Here is a 24,958-nt window from a genome sequence, read left to right on the forward strand (position 1 = left end):
AGATACCTTGAGAGAGTTTCCAGTGTGCAAAAGTTTCTTCAAAATCGACCCTGGATGAGGAAGATGAAACAGGCACATATCAGATGTTAAGATGCTTTTTAAAAAAACACTACAGAAAAGGCTACTTTGATGCTATTCCTGCGCTGTCATTACACTGGTCTTCAAAAAAGATGAACATTTCTGGGGGATAAAAAGCAAAATGACAGACATGATACTCATGGCTATTTCAGAAAAAAAAACAACCAAACAACCCAACAGCTACTGAAATTGCAAAATATTTTGATTCATGTTTAAAAACACCAGGTCAACTGCTTGTTCCAAATGCCTGGCTTAAAATTAGATCTCGCACATGAAATTCTTCAGCTCAAAATGTTTTTAGTCAAATTCCTCAGAAAATAACAGAACGTACAAAGCAGCTGTTATTTCACCTGGTTTTGAGAATTACAGCCTTACTTAGAAGTGACCCTTTGAGATCTCTCCATTTCAAAATTTTAGATGGAAGTTATTAGCATATAAACAACTGCATATTAGCAGTTACACAGGAACATCAAGCAAAAAGCAAAGTACGAGGTGCACTTTAAATAACTGCAACCAAATTTTGTAGCTCATTTATCAAGCACAGCTATAAATTTATCCAAATATGACTGTTCAAAGGGAGCAAGGACGTAAATACATTAGCTCTAAAGCAACTGCCTACAAGCAATTTTTACTGGACTCGTTGAGATGAAATGGAAGTAAAGTGGTCAAGCAGACATCTCCTTTTAGTTTTCCCAGTGCTAACTGGAAATGTGACAACAGGCCTTTCTTTGAGCTTCACCTTCCACTCATTATTTCTTTTGCAACAGCAAATACATTGTTGGGACAAGAACATTACAGCTGATGGAATGGTGCTGGAAACCAAACCAAGCCAACCACACCAACAAAAAAGAACTGTAATGAAGAAATACATGCCATTGCTCCCCTTCCAAAGCAGCATAAACTGTCCAATTTACTTCAACAAACAGCAAAAGAAAATATTGTGGCCACCTTGGAAGCATTCAGAAGTAGAATTTTCACAGTTAATTAATCAAAGATGCTTAGTTCAGTGGACTGCAAGTTGTTTGGACTATCAAAATAGAAGTATTTTCCTCTCACTTGACTGTAATTTATTCAGTCTGGTCAAATGAGGAAAATAAAGTTTTCTTTGTCTCCTGCTGTGATCACAAGGGATGGTCAAAGGAAATATTTAAATAAATTAGAAAGTTCACATATTTGAAAATAAAGACAGCCAAACAAATTTCTCAATAGCATTTTTAGAACCTGATTTGAAGATATACCTGAAATCCCTATACCATCTACTGAAAAACTCATCAATAAAAGTTCAGTAATCCAACATTCAAGAGTGACCCAAACCATTAGATGCTTATTATCTGAATACTTTAAGGTGAACAAGTAGCAGAAGAACATCAAGTTTTAAGCCAAGCCCTCTAAGTGTCTTAACTAAGGTGACAATCCTATTATTTTCTTTTTAGGCATCTGTTGCAAGGCAATGTTCAGTTCTATGCTTATGAAGACTTCTGCAAAATACCTGCCTGTGAGCAGACAGAATGGACAGGAAGCTAAGGAAAAAAAAAGGCCGAGCTTTACCAGCTCCTTTCCTGTGCTCCTCCCATTCCCTCCTTGCTCCAGAAGCCACTGTATGTATCACAAATGTCATGGAGTGCAGGTAAAGAATGGAGAGCCTCTTGATTTGACCAAACAAATGCCACCCACAGGTTCTTGTTCCTGAAATGGCCAGTGTCAACTGGCTTGGCAAATCCTCCACTGAATGAAGGATCCATGAAAGACAGCTGGGGCCAGACTTGCAGAAGTGCTGTGTATTCAGAATTCCACATCCACAGGCCAACAAGACTGTGGGCCACTCAAAGTTATTAAAAAAGTTTAAATTTTTGTCCTTTCTTTCTTTGTTTCGCTATTCCAACTCTGAAACAGAAATTCCTCTTTTAATTCTCACTGATTGTGGTAACCGAGTGCTTCACAAATATTAATGAATTCAAATGTACAGAGAATAATGTCACAGGATTACCACAGAAGAAATTAAACACTTATGTGATGTAGCAGCCCGACGGTTCGCATTTAGTGTAACTTGTGCTTGTTCAACAGTCACCAATGGAAAGCAGAAATGTATCAGAATATATTTCCAAAAGGAGATCAAGTTCAATGGCACCTGTATCTAGGCAAAGAGCAATTTTCATTACAACAAATTTGCACGAGCATTTGTATGTGATCATCTGTGAAAGACTTTACAGTGCAAATTTGCAAGAGAGCAAACACAGATGCCACAACCCTTCTCAATCTTAATTTTTGGACTTAGTCTGTGAATGCAAATGGGTCTCCATTTCTTAATTCACCCATTTTCCTAATTCACCCAATTAGGAAAAGGTGTGCTGGTTTAGATCCCTCTCCATTTTGATGCTCTAAAAGCTGCTATGAAAGAGACAAAAAGAGGATCATGGCAAATCCAAGAATACAAAAATTCCAGGAGCTTTCATGCAGAAATAAAAGTGAAGCAAGCAACCAAAACCACACAGCACAAAGAACACACAGAGCTATTGACAGGTACAAAGATTTTTCAGATGTTTCAAGAATTTTCAGATGCAAATCTCACATATAAGTACCATCTGTGTGTTGGGCAAAACTATGTCATTCAGTGGTTTAAAGGACTTGTAGAAATAGGGAAGCGATTACAGAAAAGACGGATTTCATTGTTACTAGAACATTTTCAAACCATCCCTTCTTACCTATACTGCGAAAATGCCACCGATAAAAAATCCTCTCAGGCAGTAGTTGCAATATTTTCTGCAAGAAAGAAAACTAATAGTCAAATTTTCCATAATAAACTGGCTCATTCAGAGGATACAGATGAACTGATACACAAAACATAAATGAAGTGGTTATATATAGACAGAGAAAACACAACAGACAGCAGATAGCTGTAATAATTAGAACTCTTCACCATTACTTACTTCCTTGCTACACAGGAAGATGCTTGGAATGATTCTAAATAAACGCCGTAACACTGGCACAAACCTCTTTCCCCTTCCCCCTCTCCTGGAATGCCCTAGCATCTCAGAATATAAACTGATTTCTAATGAAGACGTTACAGACAGAATTTCCTCCTAAGAGGCTCACTTTGGGTTACATTTTTCTGAAGTGTCTGGTAATAACTACTGTTAGATTGATACAGTCCAGATTTTGAGATTGGGTGGCTTAGGTCTGCCTTTTCATCAGCTAATGGGGTCTATCTCCCAGCTAAGGCAGAGATGAGCAGCAGGGCAGTTATTTTTACCGTGAGATGATTTACCTGTGTTTTCAGCTGCTGAGTGAAACCGAGCCAAATTACACAAAGCCAGCCTAATTTAATTCATAGCACACGCAGTTAATAAAGCACTTATGTGGAATAATACACGGCAATCTTCCTCTGACTGATGCTAACAGAGGCAGATCAAACAAAGAAAGAGGTTTGCTCAAGCCCATTTCCCCTCAGTTTTGTTACTCAACAGAGCATCCACAAAGCAAAGAATTTAAGCATACGCTTAAGTGCTTTCCTGAATGGAGTCCTATAATATTAGTTGCACAGAACAGTTGGGGCTACCAAACACTTTATGTCAGCTTACTGGATGGTAATGTCATTAAATAATTTGGATAAATCCAAGCTATCCGGGGGTCTAATTTTGGTAAACGTGGCTTCTAAATAGTGCTTAAATCAAGTTTCAAGACACTTAAACATATATATGTTAGCATAATGAACTAGGACTTGGCAAGTAGCTGTAGTATTAGTATAGGACAGCTAACCTACTGATGCTCAGCTTCCCAACAAGGCAAGAGAACACACCTATTTTCGTACAGATTTCAGAGAAAAAAATGTCTGGAACTTACAACTTTTCAGTTACTGGGATATGAAATTTAGAAGTTATATCTAAATGGGAAAATAGTTTTGACACCTTCTTTAGGAAATAAAATCAAACTGAACAATCCCACACATGACTAGCAGTCGGGGTTTAATCATCAAACAAAATCACCAGAATAAATTTCTGCATAACGAAATGCCATCAAGTCTTCAGAAAAACCACATGCAGGATGCACAATGAATGACAAGTAATTGAAGCAGTGGTGACCCATTTGCTGGTCTTTTGCACATAAAAGCTCACAAGAAGAAATAAAAGCGTCACAGCCAAGAAAGCAACAATTTGTGTTTCAGGCCATCCTTCGGAGATGGCCTGCACATGAATCATTACTGCTGTTAAAAACACTATGCTTGAGAGATGGATTATGACAGTGTTTTTATTTTTCACGACAAAGTGCTGCAGCAACTGTATACAACACTGAAAGTCACGATCTAGAGAAGATGGAGCATTCCCTTCTCCATGGCAGAAGATGGAAGTCATGAGAGGTTCACAGACTTAGGGAACCAGACCTCGGGTCACACAGACAGACTGCTCTTCCTTTACATCCACAGCACATGTTCCCCAAATAGTATTTGGCATTTCTAAAAGTGAATAGATAAATAGATCAGGCTCATCCTCCTCATGTCCTTGCCGTGCTCTTTTTCAGCGCTATCCCCAGAGCTCCTACATCAGGCCTCAGGGGAAAACTCTCCCAGAGAGGAGCAACGAAAGCCTCACTGAATTCCACAATAGACCACAGGGAGAAGCCCTCACGTGCTTTCACATTTATCTCAGAAACAAATATATAAATGCTCTTTATTTCTATTTTTTTAGATCAGTAAAAGAAGTACAGCAATCATCACAGCAACAAAGGCTGCCCTAAGCAAGATACCTTCAGCTTGTCCTCAGAAATTCTCTCTCATTTGTTTCAGAACACTGAGAACCAATTTGATCACATTTCGAAAGAATGAAGCATTTCTGTACAAATAACAAAATACACCTGGAAAAGATGACAATTTCACTGAACAAATCTGAAATACACTTGAACACCAGGCATTTTGTTACTAGGAAAAATTTGGGGAAATCATCTGATGACGTACAAACGTTTTCCTTAGCTGCAAAAAGAAACAATACCCATTTCCCAATAGCTTTAACAATGTTCTTAGAGCCGTTTCTCCAGTTTGAACATCCCAAATGATCGAGAACTGAACCAAAGAACCACCTCTCGTGGTGTTGCCTGAACACAACAGCACACTGAGGCAGGCCAGGTCTCACCATGCCCTCCCTACAAGCTGCAGAGCACAGTAGCTGTTATTTGGGAAAGACCAGAGGCATGACAGCATGCAGCATACACGGCCATCTGGTATCTTGCAAAATTTCACCTCAACTTGGAGTGAAATTCACTTCTACAAAGTTAACTATAACAAGGTGTAAGCTGCATAAGCTGACAATGTGTCGAAGATGCATAATTCTGATCTATTTTGAGAAAGAGTAACTCTGCCAACTGAGCTGATTTTAAGCCCTGCTCAAAGCAATTTTGGCACAAAAATCCTGTTGCAGAGTCTGACAACTACGAGGAAAAGCCAGATGATACTTTAAACTGCACAGTGTTGGGAGGACAGAGGAAGAAGGAAAGAACATGCCTATGGTGTCAGAAAAAATAAAAAGTAGCTGTAATAAATAAATAAGAATAAAATGCAAAATAAAAGCACCTGTGTCAGGTGACTGAAACAAAACAATTTAAAGTTTGAAAAAAATAATAAGAGGACAGAAGTTCCTGGCTGGGGAAAGCTTCAGCTTCCCAGTATCTCCTGACACAGCAAAAATTGGGACACTTCACTTGTTTCGCACACCTTTCTCTGTTTCAGCATCTCAAAACCAGGAAAAAATACGTGTTCACTTTGGAAAAATGCAAAGATGCATTTAATCATCTGCACGGGATGACCAAATAGTAAGGTGATGTCATTTTAAAAATCAAATTAGGTTGCTATCACAGTGATTTTGGAAGATATCAGTGCTTTGCAGAAGACTGAAATGCACAGAATTCATCTAAATTCAGAGGGCACGTTTGCTCCTGCAGTGCAAATATGCATTAGCATGTTTAAAGGTCTATACCATTAAATGAAAACTTCAGAATCCTACAAGCAAATTCAAAGTTAAGGCTAGAACACTCTTCTGATGGGTAATTTTCACATATGTGCATCAGCCACAAGACAAGGCTAGTGCTACAGCACGACATAATATTCCGTCACGCACGTGCACGGGTCGTTGTCCTTTCAGTATTTCCAAGAATATATTCTTCACTCTCCCAACCCCTGGGGTTCTCAAAAACTCATATTGCCATTTCTATGAAACAAATGATAGTTTCTTGCACTCCAGCCTAGACTTTTAGCAACACCGCTGTGAATCCAAACTGGCTATTGACATCTTGCTTGTAGTTTCCCAGTACACTAATAAGAAATATTTTAAGAAACCCCACAGTGTGAAATAATATTGCTTTTTCAGAAAACACATAGATCTATTTAATGCTTAGTGCTTTGCTGCATCTATATGGTAATCCATTATAGCACACTTGAAATAGAAATTAGGTATTACTACTGATCAACACATCAGGGTATCTGTCAGTTCTTTTAACTGATTATCCATAGTTCTTTTTCTTCCCGACTTCCTGCATGACTAGGAATAATGTTAAGTTTAAATCTTAGTTTACACAGGACGCTTGCAAGATCTCTCTCTTCATTTTAACAAAGAACAATAAAAAACACCAAGGTTTGTATTTAAACAAATTCCTCCTGACTTAACTAAAACTGCAATTTCTTTTTAAAAGGCTTTTATTTTTGCCAGCTGAGCTGCATAATATCCTGATTGGTAGCTCTGCATCTATTGCAGTGTGCCACTCTGCCCTGAAGAAGAATGCAGAGAAAGCCAAGGCTGTACCAAACCTTACACCAAAGATCCCTATGCCCTGATGTTTTCCAGCTGTACCTGCACAGAAGTGAGATGATGAGCATCGCTGCTCGGTAACACACTATGCAGAGCATCTCATTAACCAGCAACAAAATCAAATGTGTTCTTGCTGATTGAATGTGCTCTCAGAGGTGATGTCAATGACAAGTCCAGAATAATGTTCATTCCAGGGGAATGGATTCTGAGGAAAAAAAATAGCTTTCCTGATACAGCCTGTACATAATGAGGAGTTCCTATTAGTCTGCTGGCAGGTGTACCTACTGTAATCCATATCAAATGTAGAACAGCTCTCCTACATCTTTATGTTTAAGACTGTTTGGTGTTACCTGTACAGCAGCTTCAGAAGGTTCAACTATTAAAATCTGCAATAATTCTGAATTTATTCTGTTGTTATTCACTGATTTAGGTGAGGCCAAGAGCTCAATGAAGTTAGTATGCCTGCAGCAGTTCTACCTCCATAAAGGGAGATCCTATTTATTGTATCCATAAATTATTTACAGTGGGAAAACATCTGCCCAAAGCAAGCAAGACCATATTCTTCCCCAAGCATAACACTACACAAAAAGATCTCCCAAATATACACCATGTACATTTACAATTTAAAATGGAATGCTAGAAGAATAATGTTATTATAATAATAGATGAATCAATCATAATTACAGCAGAATAAACTGAAGGTTGTTCAGAAAGCTATTTTCCATGTGTTAGAAAGGAGCACTTTTATTGTTATAAAAAAATAAACCCTTCTTCATCTACTGAGCTTGAGAATCAGCCAACCAAGTCTGTGACAGAGATCTTTAAACAGGGGAAGTTGTCACCACAGTAAGCAAGAGAACCAAGTGAAAAGCTGCAACAGAACCTAAAAGCTGGATCTAAAGCTGAAACTCCCAGTGGTAAGACAATCTACAGGGGTGGAAATTAAGCCACTTACCTGTACAGACACGAAGAAAATCTGAATAGTAAAAATAAAGTTACAGAAAAGGGATAACCCCAAGAAATTAGAAAGCAGTTCCCATGGCAATAAGAACTCAATAATAACTTAATTATTCCCTGTACACAATTTCACAATAACTTTTTATACTGTCCACCTTCACTACACAATTTAGTTCTGCAGAATTCATATTTTTTTATTCCAACCAAAATGTAGCAAGTCATTAGGAACAACATCCTAAATCAAGCAAAGCGCCCTAAGGAAATGTTAGAGATATCAGAAAAACATATTTTTGTACATCCATAATATTAACAACACAGCTTTACAGCCTCCCCCCCCAAAAAAAGCTATGAATGAAAAACTATTGCACATTTCACTGATGCAGGTTTTTATGAGGCTAAGCTGTGAAAAATCCCTTTTTTTTTTTTTTAAGGTGCTTAACCAATACTGCTAATTCATGCAATAATCCATTTAAAGTAGACCTACAGTTCAATACTTAATATAATCACAGCACTCTTAGTCTGGAAGGAAGCAAAGTTACATATTTTTTTAACTGATTTGATTGCATTACTAGACTGCTAAAAAGCAAGGGTTTATTCCTAAGCTGTGGTTGTGATGCTGATATCTACTGGGCCTCACCATTGCAGCAGGTGTTGCTCTGACAGATGCAGTGTATTTACTGCATATTGTCTGTAATCTACTTTTCAAAAGGGTTGCTAACAGACTACAGTCAATTATAAACCTATGCTGAATTATCATCAGCCTTTGTGGAACAAGTAACTCGTGCACATCTGCAGTAATAAATTTAGGCTATACAGCTGCTTCTGCAATCATTACATTCAGATTCTGACAGCAGACCAATCCACATCTTAATCTTCTGAGTATGTGGCCACTTGCAGTTTATACTGAGATATGTTTCTGACAACAACAACGCTGTGTTATAACCAGTAGCTAATGCAATAAAATAATCAGCCCAAAGTATGGGCAAGCTCAGTTCACTGATTCGAGGGTTCTGGTGAATGAACAGTCTTGCAGCCCAATAGGCCAACAGCGCCCCAATCTGCATCAAAAGAGGGGTGGCAGCAGGGAGAAGGAGGTGATTTTCCCCCTCTGTTCTCTTGAGGCCCCACTTGGAGTACTGCATCCAGGTCTGGGAACCCCAGCACTATGGCCTTCCAGGCTTCAGCCTGTTTAGAATGTTCACTGGGAGAGAGAATCCCTTGGGAGTCAGTCACGAAAGGCAAAGTGGTCCAGGAAGGCTGGACATCCCTCAAGAAGGAAATCTTAAAGGTGCAGGAGCAGGCTGTATCCCTGTGCTGTAAGACTAACTGGGAAGAAGACCAGTGTGACTGAACAAAAAACTTTTGCTGAGACTCCAGGAAAAAAAAGAGAGCTACAATCTTTGGAAGAAGTGTCAGGCAATTCCACAAAATATAAGGATGTCACTAAGGTATACAGAAGGAAAATCAGGCAAAAGCCCAGCAAGAACTTCATCCGGCTAGCATTATCAAGGATAATAAAAAATGTTTTTACAAATATATGAACAGTAAGAGGACGGCCAAGGAGAATCTCCCACTCTTATGGGACACAGCAGAGAATGGGATAAAGCTCAACAGGACCAAGTGTAGGGTCCTGCACTTTGGTCACAACTACCCCATGCATAACTACAGCCTTGGCTGCATGGAGGTAAAGGCAATTAGCTGACAGCCAACTGAATGTTAGCCAGCTGTGTGCCCACGTGACCAAAAAGGCCACTGAAGGGAGAGAATCTCCTAGAGCAAGGCTGCTTCCTGAGGAGTGCTGCACAGCCAGAGAGCCCCTTCACCAGTTGGGAGAGTTTGACTCTTTCTTCTGTGTATGACTATTGGTCTACCTGTCTACCTACAAATACTTTGTCTGGTACTGCCCAGAACCTATCAGAAGTGATTTTTGCTTCTTCATGAGCAGAACAGATGCTAAGGGAGGGTGGTGAGGCTCTGTCACAGCTGCCCAGAGAGCTGTGATGCCCCATGCCTGGAGGAGCCCAAGGCCAGGTTGGATGGGCCCTGGGCAGCCTGAGCTGGTGGGGGGCAGCCAGCCCATGGCAGGGGTTGCAACCAGAAGATCTTTAAGATCCCTTCCAGCACAAGCCGTTCTAGGATTCTATGACTATAATCTCCAGAAAAATGCTTACACTTGTCCAAAAGCAAAAGCAGACCATGAATATGGGTGTACAGTATCACGGATAGGCATACTGTAGAAGCTATTAGCACATTTCTTACATTTTACATCCACTTAACACTTAAATCCACTTGCTGTGGGCATATTTTGGATACTTCAAATCAGACACAGGCAGCATATGAAAAACTTCAACAGTGGCTACTCTGATCAAGTGACCTGCTTTACTGCTTTAGAAGGAGAAGTCATGAAACTAAGAACAGAATATTTCATCCAGTGAGCACACTGAATCAGCACTGACTGCACCAGCATGAGATGTGGCTGTTCTTAATGAAGTATAATTATAGAGAACTGAAATAAGTTACCTCTGTAATACATCAAAACCAATAGCATGCTCCTGTTTTGCCATAGATGCATAAGGGTCAGCATCACAGGAATCAGTACCTGATACCACATAAAACAGTAACTGCAAAAGCACTTTCAAGTTAACTAAAATTACTGTTAATATTACTCCTTTTCGATTATTATTTCTTCTTTGATTAGTATGTTGCTTACTGTACCATTAAGAGCCCTAACTACGTAGGTGATGTGTAAAATTAAGATTTCAGTAAACTACAACAGAGTCAACCTAGTTTTCAGAGCATTTGTGGAAACAGATGGCACTTTTGCTTTACATACACACTAGGTGTCACTCAAGAACAGCAGCAAAACAGTCACCAAACTATACCACAAAAAGCATGTCACATTATTTCATAAATATTTTTATTGACTCTTCAAAAAGCTAACCCCAACCACCTGGATTCAGGATTTCTCAATCCTAAGTAATTACCTACTTAGCTAATTAGAAGAAAACTCTTGGAAACCTCTGGTTCATGCTGACAACAGATTAAGTGGGGTAAGCTTAACAATCAATTAGTTCTGTTTCCTATGGCTGACAATATGAATGTTTAATTACCTGGCATTTACACTCTTCTTGTCCTGCATTCTGACCAACATATTCTTGATCTGTGTATTAAAGGGCCCTAGAAAAAATTGTTCTCCTAAAAAGCATTAAGTTATTAAGTGTCAGAGGCATAAATGGATTGCAAAGTTACCTCTAGTACATTAACACCATGAAGCAGATCACTTCAAATTTCATACCAATCTGGAACAATTTCTTCTTTGTTTCCTCACTGGGCTAAAATACCATTCTCTTCCATCAGAACCAGAACAGTACTTTGTTCACATATAACTGTGTTTCTTTTTTTCCTCACCATTATGTTTTCCTGATATTTTTAAGCCATACTGAGTTGGTTTTTAGCCACACATTTTCAAGACACAGGAATACATATTTATTCACTTTAACAGGGTGAGTAAGCATTAGCTATTTTCTATTCAATGACATAGACACAGAAATTTAATTACTTATTCAAGGCCACAGAGTAAGTGTATTAATGAGATGCAATTAAAATGCACAGCCTTGCTCAGTAAATGAGGTGATACCTATTCTCACTTGGGGGTGAGAAGGGAGGAACAAAAGAATTTCTCCTGCCACCCATACAGGCATGGCATATGTAAGACCTTGTGTAATTTGATGCTGCCTTAAACAAAATCCTACATTAGATTCTTACTAATGCTTTATTGGGAATAAATAAATAAAAGCAGAAAAAGGAACCAACTAGAAATGATGTCCTCCTAGATATAATTTTTTTTTTTACAAGCAGAGAGGGTCTCATAGGTGAGGTAGCACTTGGTAGCAGTCTTGTCACAATGACTATGACATACTGAAGTTTAAAACCTTCAGACAGGAGGAAAACTACCAGCAAAACCTGAACCCTGGATATGGGGAGGGCAAACTTCAGGCTGCTCAGACAACCAGTTAGCAAGGCCCCCAGGAATGTGCTTTTGAAGGCACTGGGGTCCATCATCGCTGGTCACTGATTAAATCCCATCTCTTAAGAGCAAAGAACAAGGAATTCCAAACCATCAGCATTCATGCAGGTGGGGCAGGTCAGCTTCCCTGAGCAGGGATCTCCTTCTTGAGCTCAGGTGGAAAAGTAAAGCATACAGACTTCAGAAGGAAACTGAGCGGCATGGGAGAACAGCAATGCTGTTTACAACTGTAGGAAGAAAATTAATACAGCCAAAGCTCGGAGTTGAAGCTGGCCAGTACTGCAGAGGACAACAAAAAGGGCATTTTTAATATAAGTTAACAGCAAAAGGAGGACCAAAGAAAATTCTGTTACTCAGTGGAGTTAGTCACCTCACAAACAGGGATATAGACAAAGCAGAGATGTTTAATGCCTTCTTCACCTCTGTCTTCAGCACTATGATGATGCTGGGTCCACCTGAGCCCCGAGCTGGAGGACCACGACTGCAGGAATGATAAACTTCCAGACAACCTCAAACTCGGGTGGGATTTGCTATTCCAGCTGGCTATGTAAGTCTATGGGGACCCAAGAGAATTCCTATCAGCCAGTATTTTTAATACCCTGATGTTATCACGAGACCTCTCTTAATTACTATCTTTTTTAAAATAGGCTTGGAAATCTGGAGAAGTTGCAGAGTTGACCGGAGGATAGAAAACATTCTGATTTTCACAAAGGGCAAGAAAGAAGACACTAGTAATTGCAGGCCTGTCAGTCTCTCTTCAGTGCCTGGTAAAATTATGGAGAAGATCATTCTGAGAGTTATTGAAAAAGAACTACAAGACAATGCAGTCATTGTTGCCACCAGCAAAGGTTCACAAGGGGAAAGCCCAGTTTAACAAACCTAATTTCCTTTGATTACAAGGTTACATACTGAGATGGCCAAGGGAAGACAGCAGATGTAATCTTTTGGGATTTCAGAAAAGCTTTCAACACTGTTTCTCATGTATCTTTATGGACAAAATGTCCATAAATACCTAAGAAGATGAGTGAGCAATTGGCTGACAGGTTGGGCTCAAAGGTCACAGTAAATGGGACCTCCTCAGGATGATGGCCAGTCACTAGTGGGGTTCTACATGGCTCCATTCTAGGGCCAGTTCTCTTCAATGTTTCTATAAATAATCTGGACACGAGACTCAGATGCGTACTCAGTAAGTTTGCAGATGATACTAAATTGTGAAGAGATGTCAACTCCCTTGAGGGCAGAGAGGCCTTGCAGATTTTGATGAATTATTGGACAATCACTAACAGCACAAAGTCTAACAAGACCAAGTGGCAACAGTGATGTGAAAGACCAGCCATGTAGGCTCTTGTTCATTGCTGGCAAAAATGCACAGCTAATGGTGGTGACTATGCTGAAAAATAGTGTTTTGTAGCAGAGAATGTGCTCTATCAAAGTGTTATTGTGCTCTTTTTATCTACTGTAGTCTCCACGGAAATAAATAGGAGGCATTACTTTCAGAGCAACTTTGTGTTGCCTTGAATTCATCATCCCATGTATTACAGAAGCAAAAACATTAAATTAAAGATGTCTTGTTTTCTTTCTTTAGATAAGGAGAAGGAATAACAGGACATCTTCAGAGACCTGATCCTGTTTCTTCAAAAACATAGCTTTCAATTCACTTGGAGATGAAATGCAGACAGAGCCAAGATACTGCTTCATCTTGAAACATGAAAACGAACCTTGTCTTGTCATTTCTTCTTCCTCCATCCCTGGCTGCTCTTCTCGACTCCTTCAAGATTTTCTTACATTTCAACACTACTGTTATCATGTAACAAGAATGACACCTTTCAGGTTTGGGGTTTTTAAAGTACAGTAAAATGGAAAAGAAAAATCTTACTATAAGAAGTGCTGTGAGATTTAAAGAATTACACTTGCATACTGCTCCAGCATTTCAGCAACCAGTTTTACCCCGAAAGGAAAATCTCTTGTGTTACATGAATGCCAGGATTCTTTTGCCTAATTGTTTAGATTTGTTCACATTCAGTCTTCACTCTTCAAAAGGAAACAGGATGACAGATCTTGACATTTGAAGGAATTCTGACTGCAAATTGAATATAATCAAAAAAGTTTTCTGAAATAGACAATTTAATTGTATTGATACTTTCCTCTTCACTTATTCCTGTCACTCCTTGATCACTTGCTGCCTCATCTTGTTAGTGGAAGAATCATATGTTGGGAAACAACATATACTTCTACAGTGATGGGAAGCATCTTCCAGTCTGGTAAGTGTAAAATTGTGTCCACACAAGGCAAATATCTTATAGTATCCAGAAGGATACATTTCTTTTTGTACTCTTGAAAACAAACCATTAGTATACATGGTTACCAAATTCATGCAGAACACAACAAGACTTAGCTACACGTCACCGGTTTCCTGAGCTTATCATCTCTGAAATCCAAAATTTGGATCCAACTTCCTTGATGTCAGAATTTATTGTTCAAAAACTGAGAATACTGATTTGAAAAACTACCCCAACTTTGAAAGCTGAAGTCGAAGTAGCACATTGAAGAAACCTAAATGAAGAACATGTTGCAAGGGTAGCAAAGAAAGCAAGGTATTAAATACTTCCTTCTAATATATTTCAAAAGACAACTCTAGTTTTAGCCACCAGAGATTTTTTCATCCTCACAGACATTACCTGCAGTTGACCTAACAAATACACAGATGAATATACTCAAGCTTTTCCTTAAGTTACAGAAAGCAATGCAATAGTTACTCAAGATCTAGAGCCATACCTTCTCACCATGAAGCAATCCACCTTGAAGTTCTGATGTACTCTTATTCACCCTTTTTTTTTATTGGATATATTAATTAAAATTTCTGCGTATCGTGAACTACCACGTTATCAAGTGTGCTCAGTAACTTGAAGAAGTTAAGAGCAAAACACAATGATTTACAACTAAGAAGCAACGTACTACTATTCTGAGCATGTTCTCATTCAAGTACTGCAAGGAAAACTAAATACAGTATACAAATTCACCATGAGATTTCTCAGAACTGAGCAGCTACATTTTTATATCTGTAAAGTATTTATGACCTAAAAATGAATTAAATTTATTTCATTTCTCCTTTAAAGTTTTATTGTTGAGGTTCAAAGTTTGAGGAAGTTTCCCCCACATGTCCTCCTCTCTACTTCTGGTTCAACCAAGCTGTCTTCCACCCTAAGGGTACCAACTAATAAAATAACTGTACTTAAGCAATATGATACTGTCCAGAGCCACATTTCAGACTACTCTGCAAGCTAAATTAGCCTACTTGTCTTCAATAAAATCTAACTCTGGATATTCTTTCAAGCCAGATATTTCTGTGGCATAATTAACAATTGTTAATTTACATTATTTAATTTAAATAATTAACAATTGTAAAATTAACAATAATAAACAATTGTTTTTATTATTGCTGTATCTGAAAACAATGCACACCCTAGCTCTCTTCTGCCTTTTATCTCTTACAGGCAGGGACACCTGCTGTCATTTTGACTGATGTCCGGTTTTACCTCACGTTGTAAAGGTAGTAGCAAGCACATAATGACAACAACACACACAATTAGGAAGAAACAGTTCCCTAGTAAGGAAAACTTACTTCAAAAAGAAAGAGAATGGAGTCCAGCTCCTCCCTCTGTGATTTATTCCCTGCAAGAAAGAAAACAACATCATTTGACGTAATACGCGGTGTGATGAAACGGGTGGAGCAAATACATTGCTGTTACTCAGCTGAAGTCAACAATGCTGCACTTGGTTTATTTTAATTCATCTAGCATTAAAAGAGGAGGATATTTCTGAATTTCAGTATCTCTCCCCTCTTTGGGCATAGTTAAGAGTCCCATATCTGCAAAGCAATGCGATTGGGTTCACCTTGGAGCACCCAGTTATTCTGCTCAGTGTTATCTTCAATGGTCAGGTTTGCTCTGTGGTTTTCTGATATTTTTCAGTTGAACAGACATACACTCAAATGTATGGTAAAGGCCATCTATTTCAAAACAAGATGAGAAGATGTGAATTGCACAAGACGTAATTTCGGTGCAGAAATTATGCTTCAAACCATAAACACGTATTTACAACTCCTGTCAGTTACCTACAGTATTTCAAGCAGCAACTTCCCATGGTCTATGATTCTATGATCATTACTGATACTGTAAAATTAAGATGCCAGCTAAACTCTCAACACTTACCTTTTTGTTTCAGGCTATTTTCCAGTGTTATGAAGTTTTCATAGAAGATAAAAAAAATTTGAGAATAATTGTTCTCAAAAAACTGCTTCAGGTCACTTCCATCCACAATATCTAGCAAGAAGAACAAATGGAGTTATTACACAACATCTGAAACCTGGAAGCACTTCTCCTCATGCAAACTGGAAAATGAAGTGCACTGTGAAACAATTCCAGTGATTTCATTAAATATTCTATACTAGATTGTGTTTCCATCATTAGAAATGAAATAATGTATGCTTTTATTCAGTTTTTCAAAGTTTGCGTGTTGTTTAGGTTTGTCTTCCATCTTAAAAAGACAGGATGCACCCACATATTGCTTCTATAGCAATTCTTAAGAGTTGCTATGGACAACTCCTAAGAGACATTTTTTGCTAACAAATGTGAAAGCTGCCTGTTATCAAAATAATTCACCAGATCTCCTCATTGGGGTTACATTGAGTACTGAACTGAATCCTTTTGGATCATCAGAAGCGTACGTTGCTAGAAATTCTTCCACGTGCCCCACAGCATGAAGTAACACGACTGAACCCAAACATAGCAAATGTACTAAATGGTTTAGCCATGAACATGGACTGGCTTTTGGCCCATCTGATAGCCAACTGCACTGCTTGTTCATTTATGAACAATTTTTTTAATGACTCTGAAAATTACGCCACACAGCAGCCATCCTGTAGCTGTCTGTAAAGATTCCACACATCATTAGGAATCCTCAGTGAATTCAAAACAATTCATTTAAAAATAATAATTGCATGGAACCTTCACCCAAGGGTAAAATCAACCTTTTACACTGAGTAGAGGAAGTCTGCACAGGAAGTTTCAGTAAAAGGGCAAGACCAAGTGAAGGCTAAAACACAGCTCTAAAAGACCAAAGGTACATTCACTGTGACTGCCTCAACACCAAACAATAATGGCATGTTAAAAAGAAAGGTCAAATTGAAACACTTTCTTTTATAATGAAACAACTGCAGATTTCTCTATCATTTATAATTGTTTATAACTTTCAAGTTTAATTACAGAAAAGAAAGAAAGCTTATTTTTACCTTCACTGTGAATTTAATCCAGTAATCTGATTCTCTCAGGAGCTAAACCTGTATCACACAGCCAATTGTCTCAGTAAATAAAAACCTGAGCGCCCAGCAGTCCAACCTCGCAGATTTAAATTACTGTTGCCAGTAAGATGAAATAAATTAGATCATTAGAGAAAAAGTCTACTAATTCTAAAAGATGTACTATGCAGGGGCTAGAGACATTTCTTGTCCCGTATTTCAAGATCTAGAAACTAAATGCTCACAAACACACAGCCTGAGGCTGACGTGGAGGAGGAGGAAGACAAATATGCTGCTGAAGCATCACTGTGGCATCAGCAAATATTGCTATCTGAAGATCTTCATCAGCACTGCTCAACCAGAAATCACATTTCCCATGGATTTTCATGTGCATTTGGAAATAGTTCTCTCAGAACAGCATGTAACTCCGGAAAGGAATTGATGTACTTTTGTAAATTACATCAAATACTGACAAATTAAAAGATACCAAGGGAAGGTGAGCCTGTCGTCAGCCCTGTGCCAGCTGGGGCACCACCTGCACACCGTCCTACCTGGGGAGGATGGGAAGCAGGGGAAAAGCTGGAGTTTTCATTAAGAGTCACAGAACTATTTAGTAAATAAATAAGCCTACCCAGGCCAAACTGAAGCAATCTAGAGAATAGCTGTAGGAAAGTACTTTGAGCACATGAGGCGGCTAATGTTAGAAGCAGAGGTCAGAGATCACTGGGCTACAGACTGACTGCTGGAAATCCCACTGCTCAAGAAATACTTCCAAAACATGAGCTGTATCTTATCTACAGTTTTCATTTCTGTTTCCAAACCACTTCCAATTTTAAAGTAACTTACACAGGAAAATATTCTACAGGGTATGTTTTGATGCCAGCATGGCTACCTGACTATACTGTTCCTGCACCACCAGAACAGGCAGCTATTGCTGGAGAAAAAGAAATGCCAGCAATCATTTCCAGAAGTTAATTGCAAATCTAGCTGTTAAATTTATCTGGTAAATAATCAAACAAACAACAAATCAACATATCTCCAATTTCTTTAAAAAATAATAGAAGCCCATGCATGCAACACTACCTTGGGCCTTAATGTAGAGTCAAGATTTCAAACAAACATTTTTTAAGCAAAACAAACAAACAAACAAAAAAAACCCCTAACATTTCCTAAACATGACATTTGCCAACTGCACTTTAATTATGCTTGTTCTTTGCTGTAATTGATTTGGCCAAGGAAAGATGTAATTCCACCCAGAAGTAAGAAGAGAAAGCGTAAGAATTATTAACAGCCTCTCTAGAAAGCCATTCATTAACCAAGCCAACAAAGTTAAATACAAGAAGAACCAACAACATCACACATCAACAAAAGATTGATGTTAGCCTTGAATAGCATGGTGTTTCGTGCTTTTTTTATCCCCTGAAACAATAAATTGATAGCTTTTCTGCAATAAGGCTTTGTTTGGATGCTTGCAGTATGGCAACAATTAGTGCATGGAAACTCTTTTACATGGTATTGGTTTCCTTCAAGCTACTGGTGTTGAATTTGCAAGTTAAGTGCAATTATTCCCCTCTATGAATGCGTTGTTAAACACAACTCTAGGAGAAAACAAGGCTTTCATTTACAAGGCTTTCATATGAAAGAATGAGTTCATTAAGGAAACTTTCCCTTTAAATTGTGAAAGGAGGAGAAAGGAGCTGCCTAATAAAAAAAAAAAAAAGTAAATTCTCTATTCTATAAATGTGGCATTTCGGAGATGACTCATCTGCTACTCTGACATAAGCATGCATTCTCAGTCACATCCTTTCCCTACTACTTTGTTCTTCATACTCCTTTGCAGGATACGGAGAATAAATTGGAGAATATGGAGAATAAACCTTACGTTTCAAAATGTAAGGTTCTGAATTCTGAACCATCAGCAACACCTCCGGCTGCTACCTTAGGACAAGATATCTGCTCTGAAAGTACAATTTTCTTGCAATTGTGTGAGCAAGCCGTCATCCTGACACCACTGCTCAGCTCTCCTACTAAGAGCAAAGCAGCAACCCCCCTCCAGGCTTCCCCCTCTGGGCAGGCAGCAGCACACACAGCACAGCTTCCTCCCCAGTCCCACTGCTTCTGCCCTTTTCAGAGACCATCACCACAACAAAAGCAGATGAGAAAGAGTCCTTCACGAGATGATTTTTGAGCAAGTGTCGTTTACTATTTCTCAGTGTAGATCCTAAGGTTAAATATTGACTTTTGCCGCACCGAGCTGACTGAAGAAACACTTACAAGCATTGAAGGAAAACTAAAGAGCAAAGCTGAACTGCAGATGTTAGGTTATATTTTTCTATTTATTTTTCTGTCTATATTGACTGATAAGTAACCCTCACATTACTACCAGCAAAAAACAACCACCGTCTGAATTCACAACTGAGTACTAAAATCTAAGGCAAGCTGGCAAACATTACCAGCCGTCAGACAGTTGGTGCCTTTCCAAGAACACGTATAACCTGACTCCATTCCCTATGCAAGGTCAGGTGGTTCATTAGCTAATGCTTCCCCATGAGCACTCTGCAGCTTTCACAGCAACTCGAAGGAAACAGCAGGACATTCTGGAGGGTGTACATGAGAATCCTTCTCTAGAAGATACAAAAATCAGCTCATTAAATGATGGCAAGTCACCCACACTTCTCTTACTGCTTAACCTTAACATTTAAGGAAATTAACTATCCAGGAACCATCTAGTAAGAATTTGAGTGCACTGCATGCTCAGTGCTCTCCTTGGTTTGTAATATATACATATATAAATGTATGAAAATAATTGTGTCCTTATCACACCGGTTTTCCTCTTATTTCTGTATTAACTATGATGTGTTACTGCATTTGTTTAAGCTGTGAGAAAGCCTCCCTTAATTCCATGAACTTCCAGAGTCAGGTGGTTTTATGTGAGGTTTTATGTTATTTATATACAGCTCTCACAATCCCCAGGGATTTTCTTTGTCTCGAGTACTTAGAAAGAAGTAAAGGAGATGAAAAGATGACTTTGCAGTCACGCTCTGGTTAATGATAAACTTTTATGACCAGCCTCACCCCACAAACTTCATGCTATTTTTACTAACTGTCTCAGAAAAAGAAATGGCAATTGTTTCCAATTAGAGCTTTAAATGCTAAGTAAAAGCCCCTAAGATCAGTTTTGTTCTTTTTTTCAGGGACTGTCCATTTCACAAGGAAACTGTTACCATTACTAAAAGGCCATCACTGAAAAAGAAATTCTAGTTAGAGCAATTTCTAAAATAATTTTAACATCTCAAGTGTTGCTGGTAATCCAAGGAGCAATGGCTTTTCCAAACACAGACATTTGCAAGCACTAACTTCTGAATGTGTCTAAAATATCACTAGCAAGCTCACACCATTCGAGCAGTACAACCTAAGCCATTCAAACACAAGGTTATCATCTCTATCATTAGTCAGCATAAAAAAAGTTGAAGTTCAGCCACTTAAGTCAGTATTATTGTGACCACCTCTTGGGCAGCTTGCAGCACACTCACAAGCAGCGAAGGGAAAGTTCTCATTTCCTAAGTGTTATGTGAAGGGTGGCAGCCAACTGAAATCACCAGAGATCATCCTACCCACACACAGACTTGACAACTCCCAGCCTACAACAAAACAAGTTTCAAGACCCAAGCATGTGCTGCAGCCCTCTGGCAAATGATGCTCTGAAATCAGCAAGGATAACACCAGCAAAAGAAGAGGCTCCCACCAGTATGAAACAAAGCTCAAGTGCCCTGTGATATCCCCTCCACTTGTATTATTTGTATACAAATAATGATCCCACGTTGATTAATGGAGAGCACTGTGGTAAACAGAGGTCACTGCCCCCACAGCACCATATTCATAGAAGACACCGTGCTGTGACATATCTTTTCTTGACAACAGATGAAAATTCCTCAGGAAGGCTAGAACATGTACACAGCAATTAACAAAATGAATTCTTTCGTATTGTACCTAACACAGGTGACCACCCACTTTACAACAGTAAGGTTTTCATTCCAGACATCACATGGTCACATCTGTAAACAACTGTCCCACTGAGGGACAGCCCAGCAAACAAGGACACATCTCACAGAAGAAGGGCTTCAATTCCTCAAGGGACCTGAGGGATGTTACAAGCAACACACTTAAAGGGAAGGTTTTCTTTGATAAAAACTTCCACAGATGACAGCTAAGAGGCCTGAATCAATCAAGTAAAGGGTTTTATTGTTTCTGCTGCTCACACAACTCCTTATTTAAGGAAATAAACATTCCTTCCCCTCCCAGCCCTCTTATTATCTTCCTTCCTCTTATTTTTACCCTCCTACATCAGTAGGATCTCAGCAGAGTAAATGCCATTTCACTTAGCATTGACTTTGTGCAATAACAAAGGACAACACAATGACATCTGCTCAGTCACTCCAAGAACAAGTGCCACTGTGGGCAGAGAGAAGCAGAGGGGGGCAGGGAACAACGACCCCAGAAGGGCTGTAACTTCTGACTGAACTCTGGACTTGTCATCTACGAAACACAAGTGCTGAAAAGGGAACACAAACTAAAAGCTGCCATATTTTGGATTTCTTCAGGCCTGCTTATTTTAGTGAGGGGAGACGTAAAGGAAAAAATGTCTGCCAGCCCTGACTCCTAGAACGATCTATCTTCAGGATGGTTTCACAACATGTTCTAAAACCTCATTTGGTAAAGAAAACATTTCCCCAGATCACTTAAAACGAAACTTGAAATTATTTTAGTATGGTTTGTGGAGCACATAGCCAATAAGTTAAATATACAGTTGCAGTGCATGAGCATAATGTATCTTCCGCCTGCCAAAATCCTTAGGCAGGCAGATACATGGTATGATTTAAAAACAAGCAAACAAAACCAACCAAACAGAACATTTTACACACCTCTAGTATAAGAAATGCACAAGCTTGGTCCCCAGGGAGAATAAAAAAATACATATACATCAAAACAATGCTACTTGTAGAGCATAACATGAGACTGCCTACTCATCTGTCCAGCACTTTTTCCACTTATTAACTACCCCCAAAAATCTCTTTTGAGATAAGCTCGCTAAATGCATGGAGAAGTATGAGGTTTAAATCACAGAGAAGTTGGATTAAACCTATAAGAAAAAAAAAACCAACCCAACACAAGTACATCCACAACCTGCTAAACTATCAGAGACTTCTACTCATTCATTTTGGCACTCTCACAGAGCACAGCCATCCCAAAGTGAGTGTCCTGAGGGAGACCCATCACTGTCTTCTCACTCAGGACCACATACAGCACTGTCACTACAAAAGCTGCTCACTTTGCTACAGCACATCAAGAAAGCTTCTAATGTATTTTCTCCCGTCACTGAAATGCTGCAGGAAGAGGCTTCTAACCTCAAGCCCCACTGACCCATGCTGCAGACCACAGCAAGGTTCCCTCATGCAGCCTGACGCCACAGGCAGAGCACTGGGAGGACTCCACAAAGCCTGCGCTTCCACCTAGATGGTACCAGTGGCTGACAGCCAGCACGTGCAGTGACCAAGGGGAACGATGCAGAAACAGTGACTGACTTCTCTTTCTTCAAAAGTCACTAACCTTGGGCTCTTTCCTGTAACTAGCTACCGAAGTCTTGCAGCTAACAAGATGCCTCTGAGGCTCTCACATATTGGTCAGCTGTGGCCAAGATGGGCCACCAGACTCAAAAAATAAGCAGCATACACAACAAATGGAAGTTTCGTGCATCACTTTCTCCTCCTTGTCTCTCAGAAAGTAAATCAAGATGAGGTTAACAAGTATTAACACCACCACTGATTCTCCTAAACCAGGACTGTGCCTGAGAGCACTTAGAAGAGCTACTTCCTGCTGCTGTTTGCTCACCAGCAGAACATAAGGCTATCTAAACCCCTGCAAGACTTAGATTACCATCAAAATTCAGCAACAGGTTTCAATGTTTTGAAACAAAAGAGAGGTGTTAAGACTTCCGCTGTAGGAGATGTTGAAGAGAGAGATTCAACCCTGCAACAGACAAGGAAAGTATATCCCAAACAACAGTTACACAAGCTCCTTAAAGTTAAAATAAATAAACAAGTTAGAATCACAGAATCATTAAAGTTGGAAAAGACCACTAAGACCACCAACCACAACCCAATCCCACCGTGCCCGCTGCCCACGTCCCTCAGTGCCACATCCCACGGCTCTGGGACTCCTCCAGGTGACCCCACCGCTCCCTGGGCAGCTGTGCCAGTGCAGAATCACTTCTGGAGAAGGAATTGTTCCTCACAGCCAACCCGAACCTCCCCTGGCACAACGTGAGGCCATCCCCTCTCGTCCTATGGCTGTTCCCTGCCAGCAGAGGCCGACCCCGCCTCACACAGCCTCCTTTTGGGTGGTTGCAGAGCCACGAGGTCTGCCCTGAGCCTCCTCTTCTCCAGACCGAACAGCCCCGGTTCCTCAGCCGCTCCCCATCACACTTGTGCTCCAGACCCCTCACAGCCCCGCTGCCCTTCTCTGGACACGCTGCAGCCCTCGGTGTCTTTCCTGCAGTGAGGGCCCAGCGCTGAGCGCAACACTGGAGGTGCGGCCTCACCAGCGGCAGTGCGGAGGGCCGCTCACCTGCTGCTGCCACACGCCGGGGTGCCGTTGGCCTTCTTGGCCACCTGGGCACACTGCTGGCTCACGTTCAGCCGGCTGTCAGCTAACGGCCCCGCAGCCTTTACCTCTGCACAGCTTGCCAGCCACTGCCCCAAGGCTGCAGCGCTGCGTGGGGCTGCTGTGGCCAAAGCGCAGCACCCGGCGCTCGAGTTGGTGAGGCTCATCCCGCCGGGCTCAGCCCATCGATCCACACCGACCAGTGAACAACAACTCAGACGCACCGGTCTTCTGAAGATGCATCCTGCGGGGCTGTTGGCTATTTCGCACCCAAACAGCCACCGGTTCCCACTACTTTACCACCAAACGACACCAACCACCTCTGCCACCCAGAGGCACTCATCGCTTGCTAACTCGGACATCTCGGGCAGAGCAGCCCCGCACCAGCTCTCTCCCTCAGGGGCCGAAGCCCAGCCCCGCCGGCTCGGAGCCCTTTGTTGTGAGGTGGGAGATTTGAAAGCGGTGCCGCGGGGCTGCGGCTGTGCGCCGTGCCGCCGCCCTCGGGGCTCCTCAGGGTCCCTCAGGGCTCCGTCAGCCGCTCCCGCCCGCAGCCCGCTTCCCTCTGGGCGGGGCGGCTCTCACTCACCCAGCAGCGCCCGGAGGTGCTTGAGGCGGGTCAGCACGTCCCGCTTGGGGTCTAGAGCTTTCTGCGTGGATTTCCTGGCGTCGGCGTGGCCCTTCCTGGAGAACATGGCGAGCCCCTCGGGTGGGCTCCGCGGGAAGGACGGGAGGGCCCGGCCGAGAGCGAGTCCGAGCGGGAGGCGAAGCAAGGCGACAGCAGCGTCTCCGCCGGCCCCGCGGCTCGCCACCCTCCGCCGCCGCCGTGGGTGGGCGTGACGAGGCGGAACCCGCCGCCTCCCGCCCGCGCCGCCCCACTGCGCAGCCGCGGCGGCCCAGCGTCGTGCGCGGTGACTACAACTCCCGGCGTGCTTCGCGCGAAAGCAGTCTCTGCGCATGGCGGGGTGCCGCGCGTGGCACGCCGGGAGCTGTAGTCTTCTCTCACGGCAGTGCGCTGTTGCTTGGCGTCACGCTGACGTCACCGCGCCGTGGAGGGGGCCGAGCACGTGCAGGTGCTGTGCGGGAAAGCGGCGCGGGGTGAGGTGCCGTGTGGAGCACAGCGGGTCTTGTGTGTGGCGTCCAAGTAAAGGC

General features: G+C 41.1%; 1 protein-coding gene across 4 annotated transcripts in view; it reads right to left on the reverse strand.

Moving 5' to 3' along the window:
- RALGAPA2 (Ral GTPase activating protein catalytic subunit alpha 2) overlaps positions 1–24,658 on the reverse strand; it is a 118,080-nt gene extending 93,422 nt beyond the window's left edge. For all 4 annotated transcript variants that reach the window (XM_048937184.1, XM_048937183.1, XM_048937185.1 and 1 more), the window contains exons 1-5: positions 24,396–24,658; positions 16,065–16,175; positions 15,476–15,525; positions 2,781–2,838; positions 7–50 (exon numbers count right to left, since the gene is read on the reverse strand). In XM_048937184.1, the coding sequence (XP_048793141.1) occupies positions 7–50; positions 2,781–2,838; positions 15,476–15,525; positions 16,065–16,175; positions 24,396–24,501 (369 nt within the window). In that variant the 5' untranslated portion in view covers positions 24,502–24,658. The remainder of the gene's footprint in view (positions 1–6; positions 51–2,780; positions 2,839–15,475; positions 15,526–16,064; positions 16,176–24,395) is intronic.
- Positions 24,659–24,958: the final 300 nt, after the last annotated feature.

The sequence above is a fragment of the Lagopus muta genome, chromosome 2, assembly GCF_023343835.1.
Source record: "Lagopus muta isolate bLagMut1 chromosome 2, bLagMut1 primary, whole genome shotgun sequence".
In the NCBI taxonomy this organism is placed as follows: domain Eukaryota; kingdom Metazoa; phylum Chordata; class Aves; order Galliformes; family Phasianidae; genus Lagopus; species Lagopus muta.